The sequence below is a fragment of the Lacerta agilis genome, chromosome 12 (genome assembly GCF_009819535.1).
Source record: "Lacerta agilis isolate rLacAgi1 chromosome 12, rLacAgi1.pri, whole genome shotgun sequence".
Taxonomy (NCBI): Eukaryota; Metazoa; Chordata; class Lepidosauria; order Squamata; family Lacertidae; genus Lacerta; species Lacerta agilis.
In genome coordinates, this window is record NC_046323.1 from 26,591,040 (window position 1) to 26,614,439 (window position 23,400).

At 42.4% G+C, this 23,400-nt stretch overlaps 1 protein-coding gene across 6 annotated transcripts in view; it reads left to right on the top strand.

The window, feature by feature from the left end:
• Positions 1-21,036, top strand: part of ETV1 (ETS variant transcription factor 1) — an 88,014-nt gene extending 66,978 nt beyond the window's left edge. For all 6 annotated transcript variants that reach the window (XM_033164989.1, XM_033164988.1, XM_033164990.1 and 3 more), the window contains 5 exons: positions 11,116-11,184; positions 12,380-12,448; positions 17,230-17,399; positions 19,056-19,157; positions 20,716-21,036. In XM_033164989.1, coding sequence (XP_033020880.1) covers positions 11,116-11,184; positions 12,380-12,448; positions 17,230-17,399; positions 19,056-19,157; positions 20,716-20,937 — 632 coding nt within the window. In that variant the 3' untranslated portion in view covers positions 20,938-21,036. The remainder of the gene's footprint in view (positions 1-11,115; positions 11,185-12,379; positions 12,449-17,229; positions 17,400-19,055; positions 19,158-20,715) is intronic.
• The last annotated feature ends 2,364 nt before the right edge of the window (positions 21,037-23,400 follow it).

The window sequence follows — 23,400 nt, forward strand, 5'->3', positions numbered from 1 at the left end:
TTTGTCTTGCCCCTCCATCCCCTTTCAAAGAAACGGATAAAATATCCTCTGAATCTACAGTTACAGTAAGTGGCACTGGCTAATGATTTGATTTGAGAATTGAGAATACAGTCTGGATTTACTCTCTATGCATTAACGCAGGTCAAATGGACACGGGCTGCATTTTAAATCAGTAATGGAAGGCTGGAGCTTTTCTTAAACCAATCACATCGGCCTTTCCAAGACTGACTGATCCCTAGAGGCCGAGCCTAGTAAGCAAAGCTTTTATATGAATGGACTCTGTGCAGCCTGGAGTTTCATTCATAAAATGGATGCTGAAGGGGGGAAAGGGGGAGGGAGGCGGCGGGAGGAGTGCACACATTGGAATGTCCATTTATAGAGAGCTGAAGGGTGTAGTGTTCCATCAGCTGCTTCTCTTGCCCGTTGACTTAAAGTAATGATTAATGCTTGCTGGCCTCCTCTGCTTGTAACTTGACACCATTTATGGCCTTGGTGCGTTCCTAATGTATGGTGAATGAGAAGGCTACATAATCCAATCAGAAACATAAACAGGAACTGGTTGGTCTGAATTCCATTCAAATATGTCACTCCAGCCAGGCAGTGTTTGTAGAACTTAAATTTTATAGACTGAGAATGGGATGAAGGAGAAGCCATGCAGATGTGTGTTTTTTACAGCCATGGCTCACAAAAGAAAGAGGAGTCTTTTTCTTTGTGTGTTTTCTGTGTGTTTCTTCTTCTTGTAAATAGCAACTTAACGTACACATAGTTTGAAAGTGATCCCATATGACTGAAATAAATATAGAGCATAAAAATGGAGAGCCACCAGCTGGGACAAGATGGTATATATTTTCTTTTTAAAAAAATATGACGTCCTTTTAATGTTTTGGTTCTGCTGTCAATAACAAGTAGCCTTTTGTTGAAGGAGGCTGCTGTTGCCTAATGTGTTCTCTGAAAACCGGATGTCGTGATGATGCCAGAGTAAATCAGCAGTTCGCTATAGAAAGCAATCTGGTGTATTTCAGGGAGGAAAACTGTGGATTTTCTTTTGCATGTGTTTTGGTTTCTTTTGGAATTGCTTTAGCCAAATTAGATTACAATTTGTAGGTTGTTTGCCAGATGAGAGGTAGGGATTACATTCCCTCTCCGTGAAGCCTGGCTTTTGAATTTATTGGCATCGGTCGTAATGTGATGTTTCTGTTACTCCGAATTAATTTTAATTTTTAACTTGATTTTTCAGACAAACCTTTTTTGCATCCTCCTTTAGGATAACCCTTATGTCCTTACCCCAAGTATTGGGAATGTTGCAGACAGTACTCGCGTGCGTAAATAGAATACTTTAAACTAAATATTACCTTTATCCAGCATTTCTTGGTAGAGAGTGTTGGTACCCCTATCTGCATGGACTCTGCTCAGCTAAGCGAGGTAGGAAGTGCTCAGTGCAAATTCACTAGTTATTAATAGACAGTTCTCTTTCTCATTCACACACATCCAGCGCCGGATTATGAAATAGGCAGAGTAGGCACTGACCTATGAGCCCCACACCTTTTAGAGGATCAAAATAATATTGATGTGATCTTGAAAGAAAATTACAAAAACGTATTAGGCAGTGCTTTTTTCTAAAAAATAAATGTTTACGGGTACTCTCATTTTCCTACTCATATTGAGATACTGCCCCTTAATGAGGCCAAACTTAGATTCACAAAATTTTTAGGGATATGCGTACCCCTGTGTCCCCCCCCCCCCCAGAAAAAAGCACTGGTATCAGAAGATATTTTGCGATGCCCCCCCCCAATATTTCAACCACCTAGGGTCCTCCAGAGGGTTTAATCCAGCACTACACATCCCAGTATGCAATATAGGAATAATAATAATACTGGCCTAATTAACAACAATTACTGAGTGAAGGTTACCATATGGAGTGCTCTGATCCTTAAAAGAACTATATATTGGGAAGTGGTTTATTTGTCTGTCTGTTCTATAAGGGTTTGAGCACCAGTTGAGAGATTGCCACCCCGCAAGAAGGGTTCAATTTACCTGCTCCCTGCAGTGCAGTTGACTCCTTCCCCCATCCCCTCTCTTGACGTTACACAGTTTTAGAATCCTAATTGTGAATGGGTCTAAAACTAATAGATTACACTGTCCATTTAAAAACTCCAGTATTTGCGGGTTTCTTAGATTTCATGGGCAATGCTTTAATCTAGCAGCCTATAAAAGAAAGGTGTTTATTGTCTTCATTTGAATCCCAAATGAAAATTAAGATTGTCTTGTTTTTCTTTCCACTTCCTTTCTAGAGTCATAGCTCAGTTATGTCATCCACTGTGTCTTTGATTCTTAAATCCTGGAATGTTTCACATGAGAACATAGGGAAATGCCTTATATCTTTGGCAGGGTGTATTTGATTTAAATAAAATCGATTTAAATCACAATTTAAATCACTAGTCAGTAAGACTTGATTTAAATAAAAAAAATAACAGAAAGACTCATTCTTGCTGGTATCATCTTAATATTGACAACCACAGGAAGGTTACATTTTTGGAATAATAAATTTTCAGAGTCGTTTTTACAGTTATATCAAAAATTACTGATTTGGTTATACTATTAGAAATACATAGACCAATTATTATGAAATTATTGTGAGGTTTAATAAGTTAACTGTTTATATTTGGACAACTTTTTTGCTGTACTTTATTGGAAGGAGAAAAAGAATCATTTTCTTAATAACAATTTAAACAATTCATTTAACTAGAACAATAACATTATAGCATATGTATCCATGTTTGATAACTGATGTGGTTAAATGATTTAAACACACACACACACACACACACACACACAAACCATAGACTGAGTTTTAGCATGCATGATAAACTTAAAACAAATGCTTATTTCCTGAATAGCTTTTGGACTATAATGTAACCTAAATAGAAAACTATCTTTAGAAAGATTTTTCCTCCAAAAGCATTTTATTTTAAAAAAAATTCTGAATTTTGTTTTGTTTTGTTTATTTTAAAAAATAGTTGATTTTTATCCACCCTGATCTTTGGACCATGGAGCTCATTATTACCTGCATTCACAGGCACTGTCTCTCCAGGATTTTGGGCAGGCATCTTTTTCAGACTTTCTCGGAGGTGCTGGGGGGGGGGGGTTCTACCCAGGGCTGTCTTAAGCATATGTGGCGCTGGGGTGCAAAGATCCACCCGGCGCACCTGGGTTACCTTTAGAACAGTTGCGGGATGCAGGGACTCACAGTGCCAACCAATGGGGATGCCAGCGCCCCACGCACATGGGACCTCCAGAACGAATTAAGTACGTAACCAGAGGTACCACTGTACTGTAGTTTACCCCCCAACAGAATTAAAATTCCCAGCAACTGAATTAAAATTCCCAGTGTGGGTGGCCCTGAGCTTCTTGGGCTTGCTGATCAAAAGGTTGGTGGTTCGAATCCCTGCGACGGGGTGAGCTCCCGATGCTCTGTCCCAGCTCTTGCCAACCTAGCACTTTGAAAGCACACCAGTTCAATTAGGTAAATAGGTACTGCGGCGGCAGGAAGGTAAACGGCATTTCCATGCGCTCTGGTTTCCGTCACAGTGTTACATTGCGCCAGAAGCGGTTTAGTCCTGCTGTCCACATGACCCAGAAAGCTGTCTGTGTACAAACACCGGCTCCCTCGGCCTGAAAGCGAGATGAGCGCCACAAACCCATAGTCGCCTTTGACTGCACTTAACTGCCCAGGGGTCCTTTGCGTTTACAAACCACAGTGGCCAGAGTTATTTGAGAAGGGGGAACAGTGCTTTAAATGGTATATTGTGTTCACCGCTTTATCCTCTTTTAAAGCATCTGCGTTCTATTCCTAAATGGTGTGGTGGTTGGAGACTTTCAGCATCCCCCCCCCTTTTTAAGACAATGCAAGTTGGTTCCATCACCCTGTTTACTTGTTGCATCTTGCTGCTGATACATGATTCAGTTTACTTCCTCCAACTTTGTGAGGAATACGGTTGTGAGTGATTTGTTGCGTCTCCATTTATATTATGCTCTCCCTTTACGCAAGATTGCTTCTTACACTCCTGCAAGTTTATGGTCTGGAAGGGCTGCTATGGTTCAGCTCTGCTTAACACAAGCCATATATTTTACGCTGCCGTGTCAGTTTCTGCATCTATCTTAACAATTTGTGGCTCAACTAAAGCAACGGAGCACAATTTCTAAACTGAAAACATCATAGGGGTGGATGTTGTCTAGAGTTTTGCTGTCTGATAAGTCCTCCTGCTCTCTTCCCCTGTTCATTTCCACTTATGACTGCAAGGATAGCCCCTATTAGTATGGCAGGCACCCAGTGTGCAAAAATGTACCCAAACAAGGAGGAGAGGGCCAGAGTATCTTGCATTTGGGGGTGGGAGAAATACCACACCTACCTACTTAAATAAATTAAGCCCTGGCCAGATATGGGAGGATTTAATTGTGTTGGCCAAACCACGGTCAACTGGCACAGTTTTGTTCTGAGACACTTTACCATGCTGGTCTCAGAGCTCAAAATTACTAAAGGACGCAGGAAACTGCCTTACACAGATTCAGTATATTTGTCCATTCAGCTCAGTGCAGCAGATCTCTATGGCAGGGGTAGGCAACCTAAGCCCGGGGGCCGGATGTGGCCCAATCACCTTCTTAATCCGGCCCATGGATGGTCTGGAAATGCGTGTTTTGACATGAGTAGAATGTGTGCTTTTATTTAAAATGCATCTCTGGGTTATTTGGGGCATAGGAATTGGTTCATTTTTATTTATTTTTTCAAAATGTAGTCCGGCCGGTCTGAGGGACGGTGGACCGGCCCACAGCTGAAAAAGGTTGCTGACCCTTGCTCTACGTTTTCAGACTGAACATTCGAAGGCCTACCTGGAGGTTGCAGGGATTGAACCTGGGACCTTCCACAAACAAGACAGATGAAGCAGATGTTTCAGAGGCAAAAGTGGCCATAAAATATGGCTTACAAACTATATACTGCATCTCATGGGGAGATATCAGGGGTAGGCGGGGAAATGGGTTTAGAGACTGTGTGATCTTAGGCACAGTGTCTCTAGGCTCACATCTTTTCCCCCAGTCCTTCAGGGCCAAAGTTGAACTATTGGTTTCAAAACAGTCACTGGTGGAAGGGATTTCCCCTGTGAATGTTGTCGGGTGGACACATTTGTATTTCCCTCTTAAGAACCAGCTGACTTCTTTTCTCCTTATTTTCTAGGCAGCAAACTCCCTTTAGCACAACAGTTTCCTCTTTAGACATCTCAGGTTACCAGATGACTAATACTTCATCTTCTCTTGTCTCGGGCAAGGGGTGTTAAAACTGCCAGGGCCATGAATGAACAGAGGTTTTGATCGACCACATCCCCTCGCCAATGCCAATGTTCTCTGTTACCCATGTGGCAATGGGATAGGAGTGGCAACTTCCTGCATAGAAACCGGCCTCAGGATTTAGGCTCATTGAATAAAATGTGTCCTTTGGGAAGTCTTGGGTTTAAAAATTATAATGGGAAAAGACTGTTCTGTTTGTAGATCACGCATATGGCTCAAGACGGCAACTTGTTTTGCAGTCTGAATACTACTGCTGTGGAATCTGCCCCCCCCCCCCAGCATTTGTTGCTCTGATTCCTGCTCACTGTTTAAACTCATATGTAGGGCTATAAGGCACTGACGTTTACCTTGTACAGTCTACCTAGGTCAGCATTACCAACACTGACCGGTCATAGCTCTGCAAGGTTTTGAACAGGACCATTTTACTTGCATCACCTGGAGATACTGGGGACTGAATCCAGGATCTCTGCACACAAACAAAGTGGATTGGCAGCCCTTCCATAGTGGATTTTAATCTGGCATAGGGTAGCAGGTCTTGCGCACAACAAAGTATTGCAAAATATAGAAGGTGAACTGCTGAATTATGTTGAGGGGGGTACATGTGCAATTTTTAAAAAAATCTAAAAAGTTAATGCCTCTGTTCTGCCCAACAGATTCATTCCATCTTGAAGCCAGTACCTAAACTTTGCTGCATGGCATCTTTCCTTTCCTCCTTTTTCTCTTTTAAAGGCCATCTTGGAAACAAGAAGTAAACATACAGTTTCTGTTCTTCATTTGCCACTCTATAATGTAACCCCAGTTAGGTAGTTAAACCTATTCCTGGGTCTTAGTCAAGCATTTAGCACAATTTAAAACTGCAATGTTAAATTTCATTGGTTGGCCTTTTTATTAGATAAAGTAGAAATGAAAGCAGAAGGCAATTTAATTGGCAGTAATTTTTCTGGGCAAGTCATTACTTTGATGAACTTCAGAGCAATGTTTATGGCTCCTAATTAACCATGTTAGTCATTTGATTGAATAATCACTTTGGAAATGTTTCTACAATTTGATTAGAGTTTGACCCATTCTGATAGTCATAAATTAACCAATAGCACTTTAGAATAATAAGACTTTAGGTACTTTGCAAGGAACAAAGTCTTCTCAGACGTATCCCCCCCCAAGTCCTCTGTGGATTGTTTAATCATATGCTTATGCTGTAGTTAACGTTGCTAAATACAAGTTGCCTCTTCACAATGGTTAGTTTTATCCCAGACATGGGGATCCTGTGACTCTCCATGTATTGCTGGACCACAGCTCCCATACATAATCCCTGACCATTGACTATGCAGGCAGGGCCTGATGGCAGTTGGAGTCCAGCTACATTTTGAGGCTGCAGGTTCCCAAACCCTGTCTTATCCTAACCAGACATACACAACATACAGTCTAATGCAGTGGTTTTCAACCAGTGTGCCATGGCACCCTGGGGTGCCTTGAATGAAGGTCAGAGGTGCCGCAAGCAATACTGGCCTCTTTGCCTCTTTCCTTCCTTCCTTCCTCTGATGCCCTCGCATCTCTGCCTCCCCAAGACTTGCACAGCTGTTTGTTGCAGCAGCCCTGGCTCCCCTCTCCCTGAGTTTTTGTGCTTCCCCACTACAGGGAATTTCAGAGTCGCATGCTGGAATTCAGGCAGAATGATTTTGGTTGAGTAAACCATGGCTTGTCAGACCCATGATTCTGAGCATTTTGTTTGTGCCTTCGTTCCTCCATTTCTAATGTCAACGTACAGTCCTGTTGCATTCCTACCAGGAAGCTAAGGCTAAATGCCACAATCGTAAATCAAGACCTGTTAGATAAAACTTTGACTGTCTTATCCTGCAAACACACACACCTATCAAACTTACCTATTTTATTATGCAGCTAATTTTTTACAGGTGGTTTTGCCTTTTTTCCACCAAAGCTGCATATCTCTAAGAGAAATAAAGGTGATACTTAACAAGTTCACCCCACACTTTTGCTAGGGTTCAGGTGGACTTACCAATGTGATTTCTCTATAAGCAGTAACCATTAACTTGGTGTTGATGTGGGGAGGAAATGCAAAACATGAAGTTGCAATACAAGTAAGTCAGGCTAAACATTTACGGGAAGAATTTAGCCCAAGGCCCTCATTTTTGGTGGCAGCCTCCTGTCAATCATTGCATCGGGTTCTGTCTTGAGTTTTTTTTAAAGGGATTCTGAGATACCGGTGGTCCCAAGTGATAGACACACTTCATAGTGAAAAAGAGTAATGAAAATTTGTGGAATGAGACTATGGGTAGATGAACTTTCATTGTAATAAGAGCACTTGCTTAGTGAATTCAGTGTAAAATCTCATTTTCTTCTCCTTCCAAGTCCTTGATTCTCATCCCTAGTCAGTGAACAGTGAAATTCAGGATTGCGTTTTGGAAAAGACTTGCACACAACACTGGACAAATTATGTTTGGTCCTGTTGGGGGTTTTATGTGAGTGCTTCTCCAGTGGCTGATTGAAGAACAGAATGCAATGGTGTACTGAACAATATTTTAGCTTTCAAATAGTTAAGGTTCAAATGCTGGCTACATGGGAATAAGCCTCGTTGAACTCCACAGGACTTTATTCCAAGTAAACTTGCATAGGCTTGTGCAATATGTGTGGTGCATGTTTTGAACATGAATACCTTTATTAGCAATACAGGTGTACCCAGAGCTAAGTCTCATTTCCCAGGTTTACTGCTGGCCTACGAGTGCAGAGAATTGCGATGTAAGAGAACAAAAGGTTTTTTCATGTATGTGTAGATACTTACATTGTAGCAAGAGTGTGAGATTTAACAGAGTTAATACAGTTTTAAACAGTTCATTTAATATTTCAACTGAAGAGTTAAATTCCCTTAAAACCAACAATGTAAGTTCAGTACACACAAGGTACACCGTGTCCCCATTCCCATGTAATGTTAAAATGTCGTTTATTTTAAAACATGGTTTAATTTGAACAAGCCGTTGCAAACTACTCAGAAGTTCCCACTTCACTCCTCTGCTGCTCATATATGTGCCATACCAGGAGGAAAACAAACCAGAAGCTGGCTTAATGTTTAATCTGAACCAGCACTCGTGGTTTGTTTCTCTCCAAACAAACCGTGAGCAGAAGCCAATGTTTGTTCTTGGCTTACTGTGTGTGGTTTCTTTAGAGGAAACAAACCACGAGTGCTGGTCCCCATGTTATGCTAAGTCAATCTCTGACTTGCTTCTCTCCTGCCTCACCCGCATAATCGATCACAGGACATGACGCACACATCCCATTTGAATGGCAACTGGGGGGGAGGGTCAAATATTTTATTAAGGGTCCAAAGGGACCTCAACCCCTAGGAGTTGGCTCCTATGATCAGTACCCAACAAGACTTGAGCCTCCAAGTGTTCAGGTTTAAGGATCTGCAAAGTAGGGTTAATGGTTAAAGAGAAACAGGCGTGGTTCGAGTGGCCAGGTGGCGAATAATGTACAGTGGTACCTTGGTTCTCAAACTTAATCCGTTCCGGAAGTCCGTTCCAAAACCAAGGTGTGCTTTCCCATAGAAAGTAATGCAGAATGGATTAATCTGTTCCAGACTTTTAAAAACAACCCCTAAAACAGCTATTTAACATGAATTTTACTATCTAAGGAGACCATTGATCCATGAAATGAAAGCAATAATCAATGTACTGTACTGGAAAATAAATTAAGACAGTATTGTAGATGATAAAAATGTAAATTAATTTTTTTCTGATGATAGTCATTGTTTGGATAGGTTTTTTTTATCCCTTTCTGCAGTCATACAATCAGTAGCTGAAATGGGTTCCACACAGTCACAAAAACAACTTAACCGAAAAAGCCTCAAAAACAAAAACGCAAAATAAATAGTGAAAACAAAAGCGCCAAACTTAATCCGTTACGGAAGTCCATTTGACTTCCGAAATGTTCGAAAACCAAGGCGCAGCTTCTTATTGGTGCAGGCGCCCTGGAAACAATAGGCGACAACTGCATCGGACGTTCAGCTGCCGAAAAACATTCAAAAACCAAAACACTTACTTCCGAGTTTTCGGCGTTTGAGAACCAAGGTACCACTGTAGTCCAAGATAAGGGGAAAAGCCAGGTTCTGCAGGTTGTAACAGGCAGGGGCTGGGCTCCAAAAGCGAAGTTGGTGAGGTCCTCTCTAATAGTTGAGCTGCTCCTACTGCACAGCCCAGTACTCAGGCTAGCGCTTTATCGGGGCATCTGGGCAGCCTCTGCAGAGAGCTGAAACAATACTGCAATAGCTGACAGGATCAGAACCTCGGCAAATATGGTAGCCTTCTGGAGGTTCAGAGCTAAGTCTGCCAGGCTGGGCTGTTGTGGCACAGGAAGTTAAGGTGCCAGGCTCTTGTCTACTGGAATCCTGGGTTGCAGCAATCTCATCACACCTTGATGTGGATGCGTTGATCTCTTGTTACAGGTGGAGGTTCTGTGGATGAACACCTTCCCCTTTCCCTATTTAGCCAGCACATGGCAGAGCAAGGCTATCACCTAGGTGAAGCTGCATTAGTAAATTGAAAAAATAAAATAAAAAATTATTTCCAGTAGCACCTTAGAGACCAACTAAGTTTGTTCTTGGTATGAGCTTTCGTGTGCATGCACACTTCTTCAGATACACTGAAACAGAAGTCACCGGACCCTTAAATATAGTGAGGGAGTGGGGAGGGGTATTACTCAGAAGGGTGGTGGGAATGGGTGATCAGCTGATAGGTGTGGAAAACCTGTTGACGGAGCCTTGTTTTGACTATGGCAGACCAACACGGCTACCCACCTGTAACTAGTAAATTGAAGCCTGGGTACAGCAGCTGTATTGATTTTGGTAGAACCTACTCCCACTTAAGAGTGTTTTTGGAATCCAGTACTATTGCTGATCACTTCCCTTTTGTATATGCTGAATCATTAGAATATCATATGTTTATATGTTCTGGGTATACAGGTTCAACTTGGTTAGCATGGAAACTGACCATGTGTAACCCGTAGCCTTTTTCACTGGGCATGTCAGAAGTTTTATTGAAACTTGACTGTGAGGCTGATTGTGACGAATTTGAGCAACTGTTCTTTGTGGAAATAGCTAATCTTTCAAAACCTCATCATTTTGCTGTAGGTTTCTGTTCCATTTAGCCACAGTCCTTCATAAGCATGCTATGTCACTTGCATGTTCAATAAGGAAGATTCTGAATTATTATGCCATATTATACCAAATTTGACATATAACTACATTTTTATTTGGACTTCATTAGTTTTTCTCCCCCCCCCCTGCCAATTGTAATGAGCTTCACCAAAAGTTCCAGTGATGATTTAAATACTTTGTTTAATGATCTATGTTGGATATGATTTATATTAATCACATTATAGTTTTTCTTTCCTTTATTTTGCCTACCACATGCTATTCTAAACACCTAAATGTTGACAGGCTGCCATTCCCCGTAGCTTCATGTGTGCTCCTTTTCTCTCTACAGCTTACCTTATTTGTTGACTTGTGTCATTCCAAACAATATTCTAACTAGCTTTGGGTGATACCAAATTGTGGCAGTCCTCCTCATGCAAGCAGCATTCCACTAGTGGGAGCTTCGTTCTTAGTGCAAACCCAATGGGCGTTTGCTCCAGATCTCGTGCAACAACAGCTGTTATTATGGTATATTGTTATTCTCAGTAGCAATTAAGGTTATGCATTGCTGCTTACACAATGTTGCTCTCAGACTTTACGTTGAAATCTCACCCATTGCATTCTCTTTCCAGAAGTGCCTAGCTGCCATTCCATTTACATGAGGCAAGAAGGCTTCCTGGCTCACCAAAACAGAACAGAAGGTATGTAAGTAAGTGTGTGTATGTGTGTAGTTCTGTTTCGTCCAGAGGCAAAATTTAGGTATCCACATAATACTAAAAAAAGAGGAACACGATGCTGCCTTTGAAACCCTATTCTCATAAAGGTTATAAATAAGGCTGGTTTAATCATGCATTTATTTATTTTTTTCCCTTTTGCAGAACAGGCACCTGAAAGCTCTAGGAGAAATTCTGGAGCTTGCATGTCTTTTCCAACATAGCAAAAATATGTTTAAATTGCAGCACACTTTCCTTTATGTTGAGGCATGTTGTGATTCCCTGAAGGCACACATCTGAATTGGTCATTTAACCCCATCCCTTAAGGTATAACCTCGAGACAGGAAAAGGCTAGTGCCTCTTTAGAGCTATAAAGCCATCAGCAAGGGGTAATGATTTTTATTTTTATTTTGAAGTGAGAATACGTGAAGAGTAGGCTTTCCTTGACCACTTCTCTCTGTGTGGAGAAGCACCGTGCACTGTATAGAGTACATGCAAATTCTCACCCATGGTGATTTCCTCAAAAATGTGACCGTGGGGTTTCTGGTTTTAAAGACCATGAGCAGCTACACTGTGTCTCTCCTCCCATATCTCTCTTGTATGCTTCTTCGTCTGAGCCTCTTCTGGTAGCTTCTCATGGCAAGGCCATATGAGGTGGTGACAGTACCGGACAGAGTAGTGGGGCCGTGCTGCTCACCTGACCTCCCTGCAACTGTGGTTTTGCTGCATACCAGGTTGGGTTAGCAAGGTCTGGTACTCCTGCCAGCACATTTGCATAGCTGCCGCCTTGCCTCTGCTACTGTTCCTCCTGGTATGCAACAGCAGCACAACCAGAGGGTGGTGTGGCGAGCAGCTACGCTTGTGGGCGATTGCTTGGAAAATTCAGTTGCTGCATGAAGCTTCCCGTTTTTGCCTTTTTGACCGGGCAAAACCACCGCTTTAAGAATAAGCAGCAGTGGGGATTCTCTAATGGTGGAGGCTGGCATTGTGTGCAGGACTTTCCATTACTAATGCATTCTCTTGTTTGGAACAACAACAACAAAAGACCAACACAACATACACACGTACCTTTATTGCTTAGTTTTAATGGGGATGCCTGCTTTAAATTGGTAACCTTTTCTCTCCCCCTCCCCCCCCCATTCTGCTTGGTAAATATGTTTCTCTTTCTCCTAAAAAATTCCAGGTTGTATGTATGAAAAGGGGCCGAGACAGTTTTACGATGACACCTGTGTTGTTCCAGAGAAATTTGACGGTATGTTAGATGCCTGCGTGTTTGTGTAGAGCTGGAACAGTAAACGAGTCGTTTCTTTTTACTTGATAGTAAAAATGAAATGGAATGGAATGAAAGGTTAGCAGCATTCTGACTCCAGGCCATTTAATAGACCATTTGTCGCATGTCCAACCAGAGACTGACCTTTCCCTCCAGAAACCAAAGACTGCTTTTCAATAGGATGTCATTCTATTTTTGCCAGCAAGAGATTCTATACGCAGAGACAAGATAAAGCACTGTCGTTCTGGCTGTTCTGAGAAGTAATAGGAGGATTTCCATTGCACTGATGATCACATACAGCTTGTTATTAGAGATTTATTGAAAGCTGATCCTTTAATTAACGAAGCAGAACAGAAAGCAGCTACTCTGGATTTACTGATGACTAATGCAAACTCTTGTCTTTTTTTATCCATGAAGAGATGAATTATGGAACACAAGTGCCACCGAGCTATTCAGGGGTTTCTGTGTGTTTAAAGAGAAAGCTGTGCTTTGTTGAACGTTGCATTAGTTTGCTTAATGAAGCTGATGCCTAAAGAGCAGAATGTATAATATCCGTTTATTTTTCTGAAAACGTTCTTGGGGATGGCTAACTAGTATCAAATGGCTTATGAAACAAAACATAGCCTCCTCATTATTAGCTATAAATCCAGCGTGTATTCTGTGGGGAGGAGCGCTAATGAGGTTAATGTTGCTTTTGTAGCCAAAGGAATTTGGACCGGTGTTCCTTCTCACAGTAATTGCGCCGCTCTCCGGCTTTTGGGGGAGTTTGGTTTGCAAAACAAGCAGCTAATTGATTTAGTTGCAGGTATGGTGTCATCTCCATACTGGTACAGAGCTAAAAATAATTTAGGCAATGTTAGTTATTGCTGCCAAAGAGTGAAGACAGGCATAAAATGAAAAAGGGGCTTGCAGCTGGAAAGACGTGTGTGTATGCCATTTCGGAACTGAGCTTAGCTGTCAGGCTTGTTCCTGCCCTGCCAGTCCACTGCTACCATCTTCAGCTGAGGACAGTGAAAAAAGCACTCTGCAGCCAGGTGCCTGAGATGCGAAAAGGTCATTCCACTCCCTCCTTCCCCTTCCTCCTTCCCTCCCTTCCTTCCTTCTTTCCTTTCCTTTGCGCAGGGCCCCAATGTGAGATGTTCAGGCTCACCTTTCACCCTTCTGCCCATTCTGCTGGGCAGTGAATGATGGTCTCCTCAGTTTCCACCAAGCTCTGAAGGAAAGGGAGGAAGTGATGCAAGATTCCCTCATCCTAGCCATCCAGTTGCAGGGTGCTCAGTTAATAATAATAATAATATTTATTATTTGTACCCCGCCCATCTGGCTGGATTTCCCCAGCCACTCTGGGCGGCTTCCAACAGAAATCAAATACAAAAATATTTAATTAATTTTTCCCTACTAGGACAGGTTGAAGAGGTGGTTAAGCAGGAGGAAGCAAGACCAATGGCTGAATTCATGTGTTACTTATTTCACTGGTGGGCACCACCTGTCTTTCACATATGGGCCTGGGCTTAGGGTATTTTGTTTTGTTTTGTTTCTTTTTAAATTTATTTCATTTATATACCGCCCTTTACCTGAAGATCACAGGGCGGTTTGCAGCTTGGAAATACAAAATGAAAACACATAACGTAATGACACAGACAAACAAAAACCCAATAACCCTTTCCCCCCCCAAAAAAAAACAAAATTAAAAGACCATAGATTGTTTAATTGGCCAATGGCCTGGTTATATTTATTTATTAAATTTATATGGTGCAGCTATGGCGTACACTGGGGGGGGAGTCTTCTTTTTCTGCTATTTTAATTATTATTATTATAATAAGCTTGACATAAGCTCTTCTGTGCCAGGGGGGCAAATTGAGCCTTCCTCTGTGGGCTGGAGATTATTCCACATCTTCATGGTGCCCAGAGTTGGAAAATTTACTTATTTTATTTTCATACAATTTTGTTACCTATTAGTGGCAGGATTTGAATGCCAGAGTTCAACTTGTACTACCCGTTTTTGATACTGAACTGCTGTATCTAAAAGACCGTATTCCCTCATATGAACCTGCTCGGTTCCCCCCCCCCTTGAATGCTCACAGTTCACACAAGAATGTGTGTGTGTGAGTGTGTTATTATGGCCCTGTCTTTTCCCTGACAACGGCTCAAGGTGGCTTGCAAATGAAACAAGAACAGCTGAAAACATAGGGGGGGGGGACAGGGACCTGTTAACATTTGTCTTTGATTCACTAATGTTAATGAATAGAATTTACTCACAGCTTGGAAGGGTTCCAACATGAAATGTTCGTTGGGATAGGGCATGCCTGCTTCTGAATCATATTCTGGGTTCTCTTCACCCAGTGGAGGTGGCACTTCTCTGCACAATTTAAAAATTAGTTTTCCTATCCATTTTAAAACTGATTTTGCTAACATAAGGCTGACACATCTATGCGCAGATGACTTTCCTGAAAGTCAGCCTGGTACTCTGGGAATTCAACATATGCTAACTATGGTGGGGGGTTTTTTAGCAGCTCATATTGCCTGTTCCCCCCCCCCCCTGGAGTGCCAGACCCTGGAGTCCTCGTTTTTTGTTTTCTTTTGGCTTCTACTGCAAATTTCCCATTTAGCAATGAGGACATGTCAGGCTCTTGCATATATGGTTAAATATCACCAGATACCATGTAAAGTAAGGGTGAGGAACTGGATCCAACTAACAGTCTGGATCCTTCTTTTCTCTCTCCGCACCATAAACTGAGGGAAGAGTTTGACAGTTGAACTGGGCTGCCCATCAGCCAATCACAATAGTCTTGGGCGAGCCATTTTTGCATAGTGCTGTTCACAGGTTCATGAGCCACAGATATGCCGCTTGGTGCCTGCAAGCCCCCTTTTGGCCCAGACACACATTTACCTGCCACATAAAGGTGTAGTTACAGGTGGGTAGCCGTGTTGTTCTGCCATAGTCAAAACAAAATAAAAAAAATTCTTTCCAGTAGCACCTTAGAGACCAACTGAGTTTGTTCTTGGTATGAGCTATCTGAAGAAGTGTGCATGCACACGAAAGCTCATACCAAGAACAAACTCAGTTGGTCTCTAAGGTGCTACTGGAAAGATTTTTTGTTTGTTTGTTTTGATAAAGGTGTAGGGCAGGCTTGGTCCAAACAGCAACAGAGGCCTATCTGGGCTGCAAGCTGTTCTAAAATAATGTAAGTTGGTGAGACAGAAGAATTAATTTCGCTTTCAGAAATATTCATTCGCTCCACCTGTACTCTGTCCTGCATGTCCCTCTCAAGACATATCACAACACTTTGTGGAATGCTTAGACATGAAGACATAAAGTAAATTACCAAATTTTTCTGTCTATAAGACACGCCATGTATAAGATGCCCCCCCCTATTTTGGGGGACTCCGGCTTAAGAAAATGGGGAGACATCTATCCGTGTATAAGACACCCCCAAATTTTGGACATTATTTTTTAGGGGGAAAACCTAGTCTTATACATGAAAAAATATGGTAATCAATCGGTCATAAAGTATAGTTTATCATCAACCCTTTGTGCTGCCCAAAGAGTGGGTCAAAGAACAGTAGACGGTAGCAAAGGATTGGCTTAATAACATTTGGAACATTGGATTCCACTCCTCTGCTTAAGAATTCAGTCATTTTTTATCTGTTTACAGATTCCTCAGATGTAAACAGCAGTAAGGATCTAATTGAAAGAAGGGCACTTAAATAGCAATATTTCTATTTGGTTCGAAACGATAGGGGTGCTAGCATGTTTGTAAGCGTATTGTTGTGAATAGCCTTCTTTTGCCTATACTGTATGAACAGGATTACTGTAAAGTTGTTATGTACCATAGCACAGGGATTCAGGATGCTTTTTATATAGATTCTGTACTTTGCATCAAAGTGGGAAATAATGCATTTTTGCTCCAAGATCAGGCATTGCAGTCATCATTAGTGGGGGGGGGATTGTAATCTTACTTCTGAGCTTTTCAGCTGACAATTCTGTGAGCTTCTCAGTGAGATTATATTAAAAACTGTCTTCTGTTGAGCATTTGAGTTTGGTTGGCTTCCCCCCCCCCCCTGGGGACAACTTATGATAAATTTTCAGATTGCTCTTGTTTTGTCTTTGCAATTGATATAGTGTTTTTCAGAAGAATTGCTAATGCACAGCTAAACCATGCTAAATATGAACCCATTTTGCATGCAAGTCCAATATGCCAAAGAGGAACTTGTCTATCCGCAGGATTTGCATACCCATACCCATACGTACATAAAGCTCACGCTGTTTAAGTCCTAGTCAAATACTCTGTCAAATTTTTCTTAGAAGAATTTGCATGCTAAAGGCACTTCAGTCATAGGGTTTTGCAGATGTATAAATCATACATTGCGTTTCCAAATGAGGGATTGTGCAAAGTACTGTATACAAATGGAGTCCCTCAAATACTCAAGTTGTTATAAAAGCGGGTCACCGTCTTTCAAAGCTAAGTCTTGCGTGATGTTTGCAAGTTGGTTTTGCATAGATTGGGAATGGGACAAACAAGTGAGACAGCAATTAATTTTGCCGGTTTTGGAAGACTCGTATTTGGCTAAGTTGATAGTGATTTATTAATTGCTTTGTGTACCCTGTACCCATATATTGTGTGCTGGACCATTGCCAAAAGGATACTCAGTACTGTAGGCTAGAGGAACATGGATTCCTTTCCTGCAGTGGTTGGCTTGTATTGATACTTGATGTGACAAATTGAGTCTCATTAAGCTCTGTTTCGTTTCGTTTTGTGTAGGTGATATCAAGCAGGAGCCAGGAATGTACCGCGAGGGGCCCACATACCAGCGACGGGGCTCCCTTCAGCTGTGGCAGTTTTTGGTCGCCCTCCTTGATGATCCGTCGAACTCGCACTTCATTGCTTGGACTGGCCGAGGGATGGAATTCAAGCTGATCGAACCGGAAGAGGTGAGCAGCATCTCCGTTGGAACGCATGTGAAGGTTTTGACTGAAGAGCATGGATGCCTTGTTCTGCCGAAGTATACTTTTCCTTCCATAATGGTTTCTGCAAAATAGGAGCTAGCACGTTTATGCTGCAGTGGACTTTGAAGATAGGTTTCCATGGGACACTCAAACACTGGAAGGGAGAGCTGGAAAAAGGGCAGTCAAAATGATGAAGGGGCTGGAGCAATTCCCCTATGAGGAAAGCTTACAGCACCTCTTTACCTGGGCCCTTGACACCTGAGATAGGTGTTTTCAGGACCCAACCTGTTCTTTTGAATGTAACATTTTAACTGTTTTAATTCTGAATTTTAGATTGTTGTACCGCATTCCAGGACCTGCTGGTGAAGGGCAAGTAGTAAATTGATGGCGATGGGGCTTTCTAGTTTAGAAAAAAAGGTGACAGCATAATATATTATGCACAGTGGGGAGAAAATTTGTCTCCGTGAGATTCAAGGCCAACTCTGGAACTCACTGCCATAAGATGTCTGTCACAATGGCCACCAACTTGGATAGCTCTAAATTTCTTCTAGTTTCAAAAGCAGCATGCACCTGAAGACCATTTTCTGGGGGTCACAAGTGGGAGAGGGCTTTAGTCCTCCTGTTTTCTTGCAAGCTCCCCATAAGTGGTATCTGGTTGGCCACTGGAAACAGGACGCTGCACTAGATGGGCCTTTGGTTTGATTCAACAGGGCTCTTCCTATATTCTTACAATCTGATTTGTTGAGAAATGCTTCCCTGTCATTAGAGTAGAGCCTCGTTATCTGGTGGGGCCTTGTCCTTGGGAACATGCATGCCTGGCCCCACCCAGATTAGTGAATTGGAATATGCCATCTATCTTGAGATGCATTTTCCTCCCACCTTGCCAGAAAGGAAGGCAGACCAGACCGATTATGTGAAGATCAAATATGTCATTGTGCGTATTTGTAGGCTCAAGCTACATTGCTGGATCTGGCCAAAGACCCATCTAGTCCATCACGAAGCAATCAAATTTATTATTTGTACCCTGCCCACCTGGCTCTCTACTAGTGAATCCCAGCAGCTGGTATACAGAAATACATTGCCTCCAACACTGGATAAAGATTTCAAAAATCTAAACTAAAGTTAGAGAGATTCATATTATATCTAGAAACAGCAAGCTGGTCTTTATGGAATGAAAATGTCCCCATTCACACAGAAGGGGCAAAGTATCAAAGTTTGCCAAAAGAGTGTGTGTGTGCGTGTGTACACAGTATACAACTAGAGGGGGGAAAGGCCTCTGTGAGGGCTGAGTATGCTCCGTGGGTATGGCATCTTTAAAAAAAAAAGGAATTTCATTGTTTCCCGCAAGGGGACAACAACAATAAAGATTTATTCTATCCTATTCTATCTGGACTGACTACTGGAAAGCAAGGAAATGGAATGGAGTATCCTGGAATAAGACAGAGCTGGAACCTTGTTGCCAGTTCCACTTGTGTTCTGGAATAAATTGCATACTCGAACCCTGAGACTTCTGTATTACAAAACCTTTGGTTTGTATTTTTGACCTCTAGGTTGCCTTCTCTTTTGTAAAATGCAGCTGCAGGTAAGGCCTGCTTGTTAAATACATTTTAACAAATCGGTGCTAATCTCTTTCTGTGACAGGTGGCACGTCGCTGGGGGATTCAGAAAAACAGGCCAGCCATGAACTACGATAAACTTAGCCGTTCTCTTCGTTATTATTATGAGAAGGGAATCATGCAAAAGGTGAGCGGTTAATGTGGTGTTAAATATTTCATTGGAATGTTGCATCTATAAACTGGGTTTATAAGGGCAAAGCTGTTGTAAATTGCCTTGTTCTGAAATGGTTTGTTGCCAATATTAGGGAAGTGCTGCGAACCTTTTAAGATTTTTATCTGCTTATGAAATGGAGGTTTTTCTTTCTCTTGATGCAGAATCCTTGGGCCCACATTTAGAATTTCACCACCACACTGGTGAAAATCCAAAAATTGCACATTCTGGATTGGAATGGTGGTGGTTTGTGGCGGGTGGCGGCTATGAAAGCTCAGGCTCAATTACCTGGGTCTGCACTAAGAGACCTGCAGGGGCGGAGGAAGGGAGGTGCGGTGGGTGCGGGCCACCCTGTGTGTCACCTCTGAGGGGGGTGACAAAATGCCGGGCGGGACTCACCACGGGGCCTGCAGTGCACCTGGGAGAGACGCAGTGGCTTGGGTACACGCAGGCTCCACGCTGCCCAAACGGTCTGCGCACTGCCTCCCCCCAGCTGTAGGGCGGCTGAGTGGGAGAAGGCAGGCAGACTCCGGAGGCCCCGCGATGCATCCCGCCCCTATGGGGCCCAGGCGCCCAAGCAGCTTCTTCCACCCCTGGAAATCTGGTGCTTGGCAGACTCCGAGGTGCTGACCCTGGCAGCTCTTCACTTCTGTATACCTGATGGAAAAGCAGATTGAGGGCAGTTTGCCTGGAGCACAGTGCATCCACACCTCCTTTCTAACCGATCCACACACCCTCATGAATGGTACTTGTATGCAAGACAGAAAGTTAGCTGCCTCACAAGCCCTTGGGCAGAGGGCATCTTTCCCCTCCCACAAGGCTATGGTTTGGATTGTTCAAGTGGCATTGCGTATAAAATATCCCAGGCATCTCCAGAAAGATTCCTGGCTGTGTTTCACCCCTGAATTTGGTCTCCACCGTCCCTATACCAGATCAGACAATTGGGCCATCCAGCACGGATCTGTCTACGGACAGCAGCTCTTCAGGGTTTCAGCCAGGAATCTTTTTGGAGATGCAGAAGCACTCAAGGAGGGACCAGGGCTGGTTGGAGGGTGTAGTCTGGGAAGGAGTGTAGTCTGGGAAGGGTCCCAAGAGAGGCCTGGGCCTATGGTTACTTATTCCAGTTTGATCATGCCATTGCTGCCCGATTAAGGACTGAAATGTGTCCTTGAACTCCAGTAATGTTTCTTGCTTGCCTGGATGGACAATAGAGAGAGGTGCATGAGTGTAAACAGAGGCCTGTGACGTTTCTATACAAAAGTAAGAATCACTTTTGCCTCTGGCCTTGACCACCAGAAGGCTGCCCATGAGGGAATGTGGGCCTTGGATTGAGAAAGGCGATAAAGTGATTGTTGTGAAGGTTGCATTTCAAGAGTGCAATCGTTCGATCTCTCATTCCTCTTAATCGGGGTCTTCTGCTTCTCTTGTATGTGAGGATGAAACAGTGCATGATCTTGCTGCTGTAAGGAGATTCCACGTCTTCCTCTTACACCCTTTCCCCACCTTCTTCCCCTTCTCTGACCTTGTCCCTAAGGTTGCCGGAGAAAGATACGTCTACAAGTTTGTGTGCGACCCCGAAGCCCTCTTCTCTATGGCCTTCCCGGACAACCAGCGCCCGTTGCTGAAGACCGACATGGAGCGCCATATTAACGAAGAGGACACCGTGCCTCTGTCCCACTTTGACGAGAGCATGGTCTACATGCAGGAAGGAGGCTGCTGCAACACCCACCCTTACAACGAAGGCTATGTATATTAACTGCTGTGACACTGAAGAATCCCACCCCACCCCAAGCTTCTCCTCTTTCATGAGACCAGGAGGAAACCCGAATCCCCTTAAGTTGGTTTTGTAAAAAAACAACAACAAACAAACACAAAAAATTAAAAAGAATAAAATAGTACTATAAAGGGGCTTTTCCTGTTGCATCACTCCTGTGGTCTCCCATGGACAGTGCACTTTATTTGAAAGGGGGAGATTGGGATCTATTGATTTTATTCTGTGGAACAAGAAGAAAGGGGTGGGCTTGTCCCCCCCACACAAACACACACCTTAAGGTTGGGAATAGAACATACAGGTTTTAAGTACAACGAAGCTGTATCATGTCTGTTTTCTGTTTCATATTGGCTTCAAGATATTGTACAAGTTCTCTGGGTATCCATAGTACAGTTAATTCTAGATGTGATCAATAACCATATTTATACACGACTTGGGAAATTCTATTAACCGCAGACATGGCCCTGACCAGCCACACCCTTTTTTCCACACCCTAGTCTTTTTTTTACATCTGAATTAATTAAAAAAACAACACCCTAATCAGACCATTTGATCCAGCTTAGTTCAGGTACTGCATGCGCACTGACTTGAGCAGATCTCCAAAGTTTCAGACCGGAGTCCTTCCCAGTCCAACAAGAAAGTGCTTAGGGATCGGACCGGGAACATAGTGCATGCAAAGTGTGGGCTCTGCTGCTGAGCTGCGGACCAGTTTTGGAAGCTGCAGAATTAGATAGGAGCTAGGAGTGCCAGTGCACCTTTCTGGTTTTGTTTTTCAAAAGGCACTCTTTGTTTTGTTTTTTGTTTCCCCCCTCTGTTGTTGTTTTTTTTTAAAAAAAGTTTCTACATATCATTTCTGTTGCCTTGTGCTCGTTAATGGCTCATTAAGGAAGGCATTCAGGGTGGGTTGGAGAGCACTATTCCTGGCTTGAAGCGGATTGTGGTTTTGCTCCTTGTATCTGGTGCCGTCTTGCTATGCAAGTACAGCGAATGTAAAGCCTTTTAGCCTTTTCCAGAGCCACCTGAGTACAGTAGTGCCATGTGCTGAACCGTTCTGGATATTATTTCAAGACTGAAAACAGAATTGTGATCACAGAGGAAGAAGTCGCATTGTGTCCTTCCATTTACTTTTATTCATGAATAAGTTATTTAATCGATAGGAATTAACTGTACTAGGTCACATATCTCATGCTGTTTAGACCACAGCAAGCACTCCAATACACGAAAATAGGTACTCTAGTAATGTTTTTTTTTAGACATGGTACCCATTAATATGCATTTAAACCTTTTACTGCTGTGTTATGTTGATAACCTATATAACATACTAGATAATGCTAATGCTTCTGCTGCTGTCTTTTTTTCTGTAATATTCTCTTTGCTGAATTTACTATGCCCATTTATAAGCAATGCTGTAACTACAGGTAGCATTTCAGGACAAAATAGATGACTTGAACCATTTATTGCTTAGGGAAAAAAATAGCTTATGCCACAGCTGTTCTATAAGCAGCTTTTACGCGTGTTGAGAAATGAATAGTAAGCTTCAGCTTGCTAAGAGGAGCTCTGCAGAACATTTTACACCTTTCAGTGGAGCCAAGACTTATACAAACCGTCAAAGAATACAATGACTTTGCTGTATGATGTTGTAGTGCTGGCACTGATGCTATCAATCAAACTTTTGTTTTTTTGGACACTAAATGTAAATGTGATCAGATACGTTTGGGAGACGATTTAAAGGTTTTTCTGATTTTTTTTTTACAATGTTTTTTATTTTTAAATTTTGAGGAGGGTAATAGTGAAAGCAAGAAACACCTTATTCTACATATAAAAAGAGAGAGAGAGAGAAAGTTTTAAATATTTATGAACACCTTTTCTGAAACGTTGAGTTTCCTAGTTTGAAAAGGATAGAAATGAGATTTGAGCTGTCCAGTGAGTATTTTAGGCAGTGACTCTTCCAGGTATCTTCCCCGCCCCCTGCCCCCACCCCCATGCCCATCTTTCCCAGATGCTAACAACTTTGGAGAAAAAGGAAATTGGGAATAGGACTCCATAATTGTTAGCTGCAGAAATAATGTTTCATTGTAAATGACATGATATCAAAGATGCCTTGAGGTAGTGATTTGCTTTGCACTGTGTGTTGGTCAGGAAACCAGTGCAGTTATACATGATTTATTATGCAATTCATTTCAAAGTAACAAGTGTTAGCCACTATAAACCACAGTTACGGAAAAGCACACTGGATATGCGTCTTAATACACCTAGAAGCTTAAGATATCTTAATAGGTGCATGTGTACAAATCCAGGGCATGCAACCCCCTAGAGAAACCTCAATAGAAAGCCTTTTACCTTATTCCCCCCAATAATCAATAGCCCTAATGCTCCAATTGACGAATAAGAGAACAGACAAAAAGCACCCATTGGTGCAGACTAGAATCTTTAAACCAGGGGTATGGA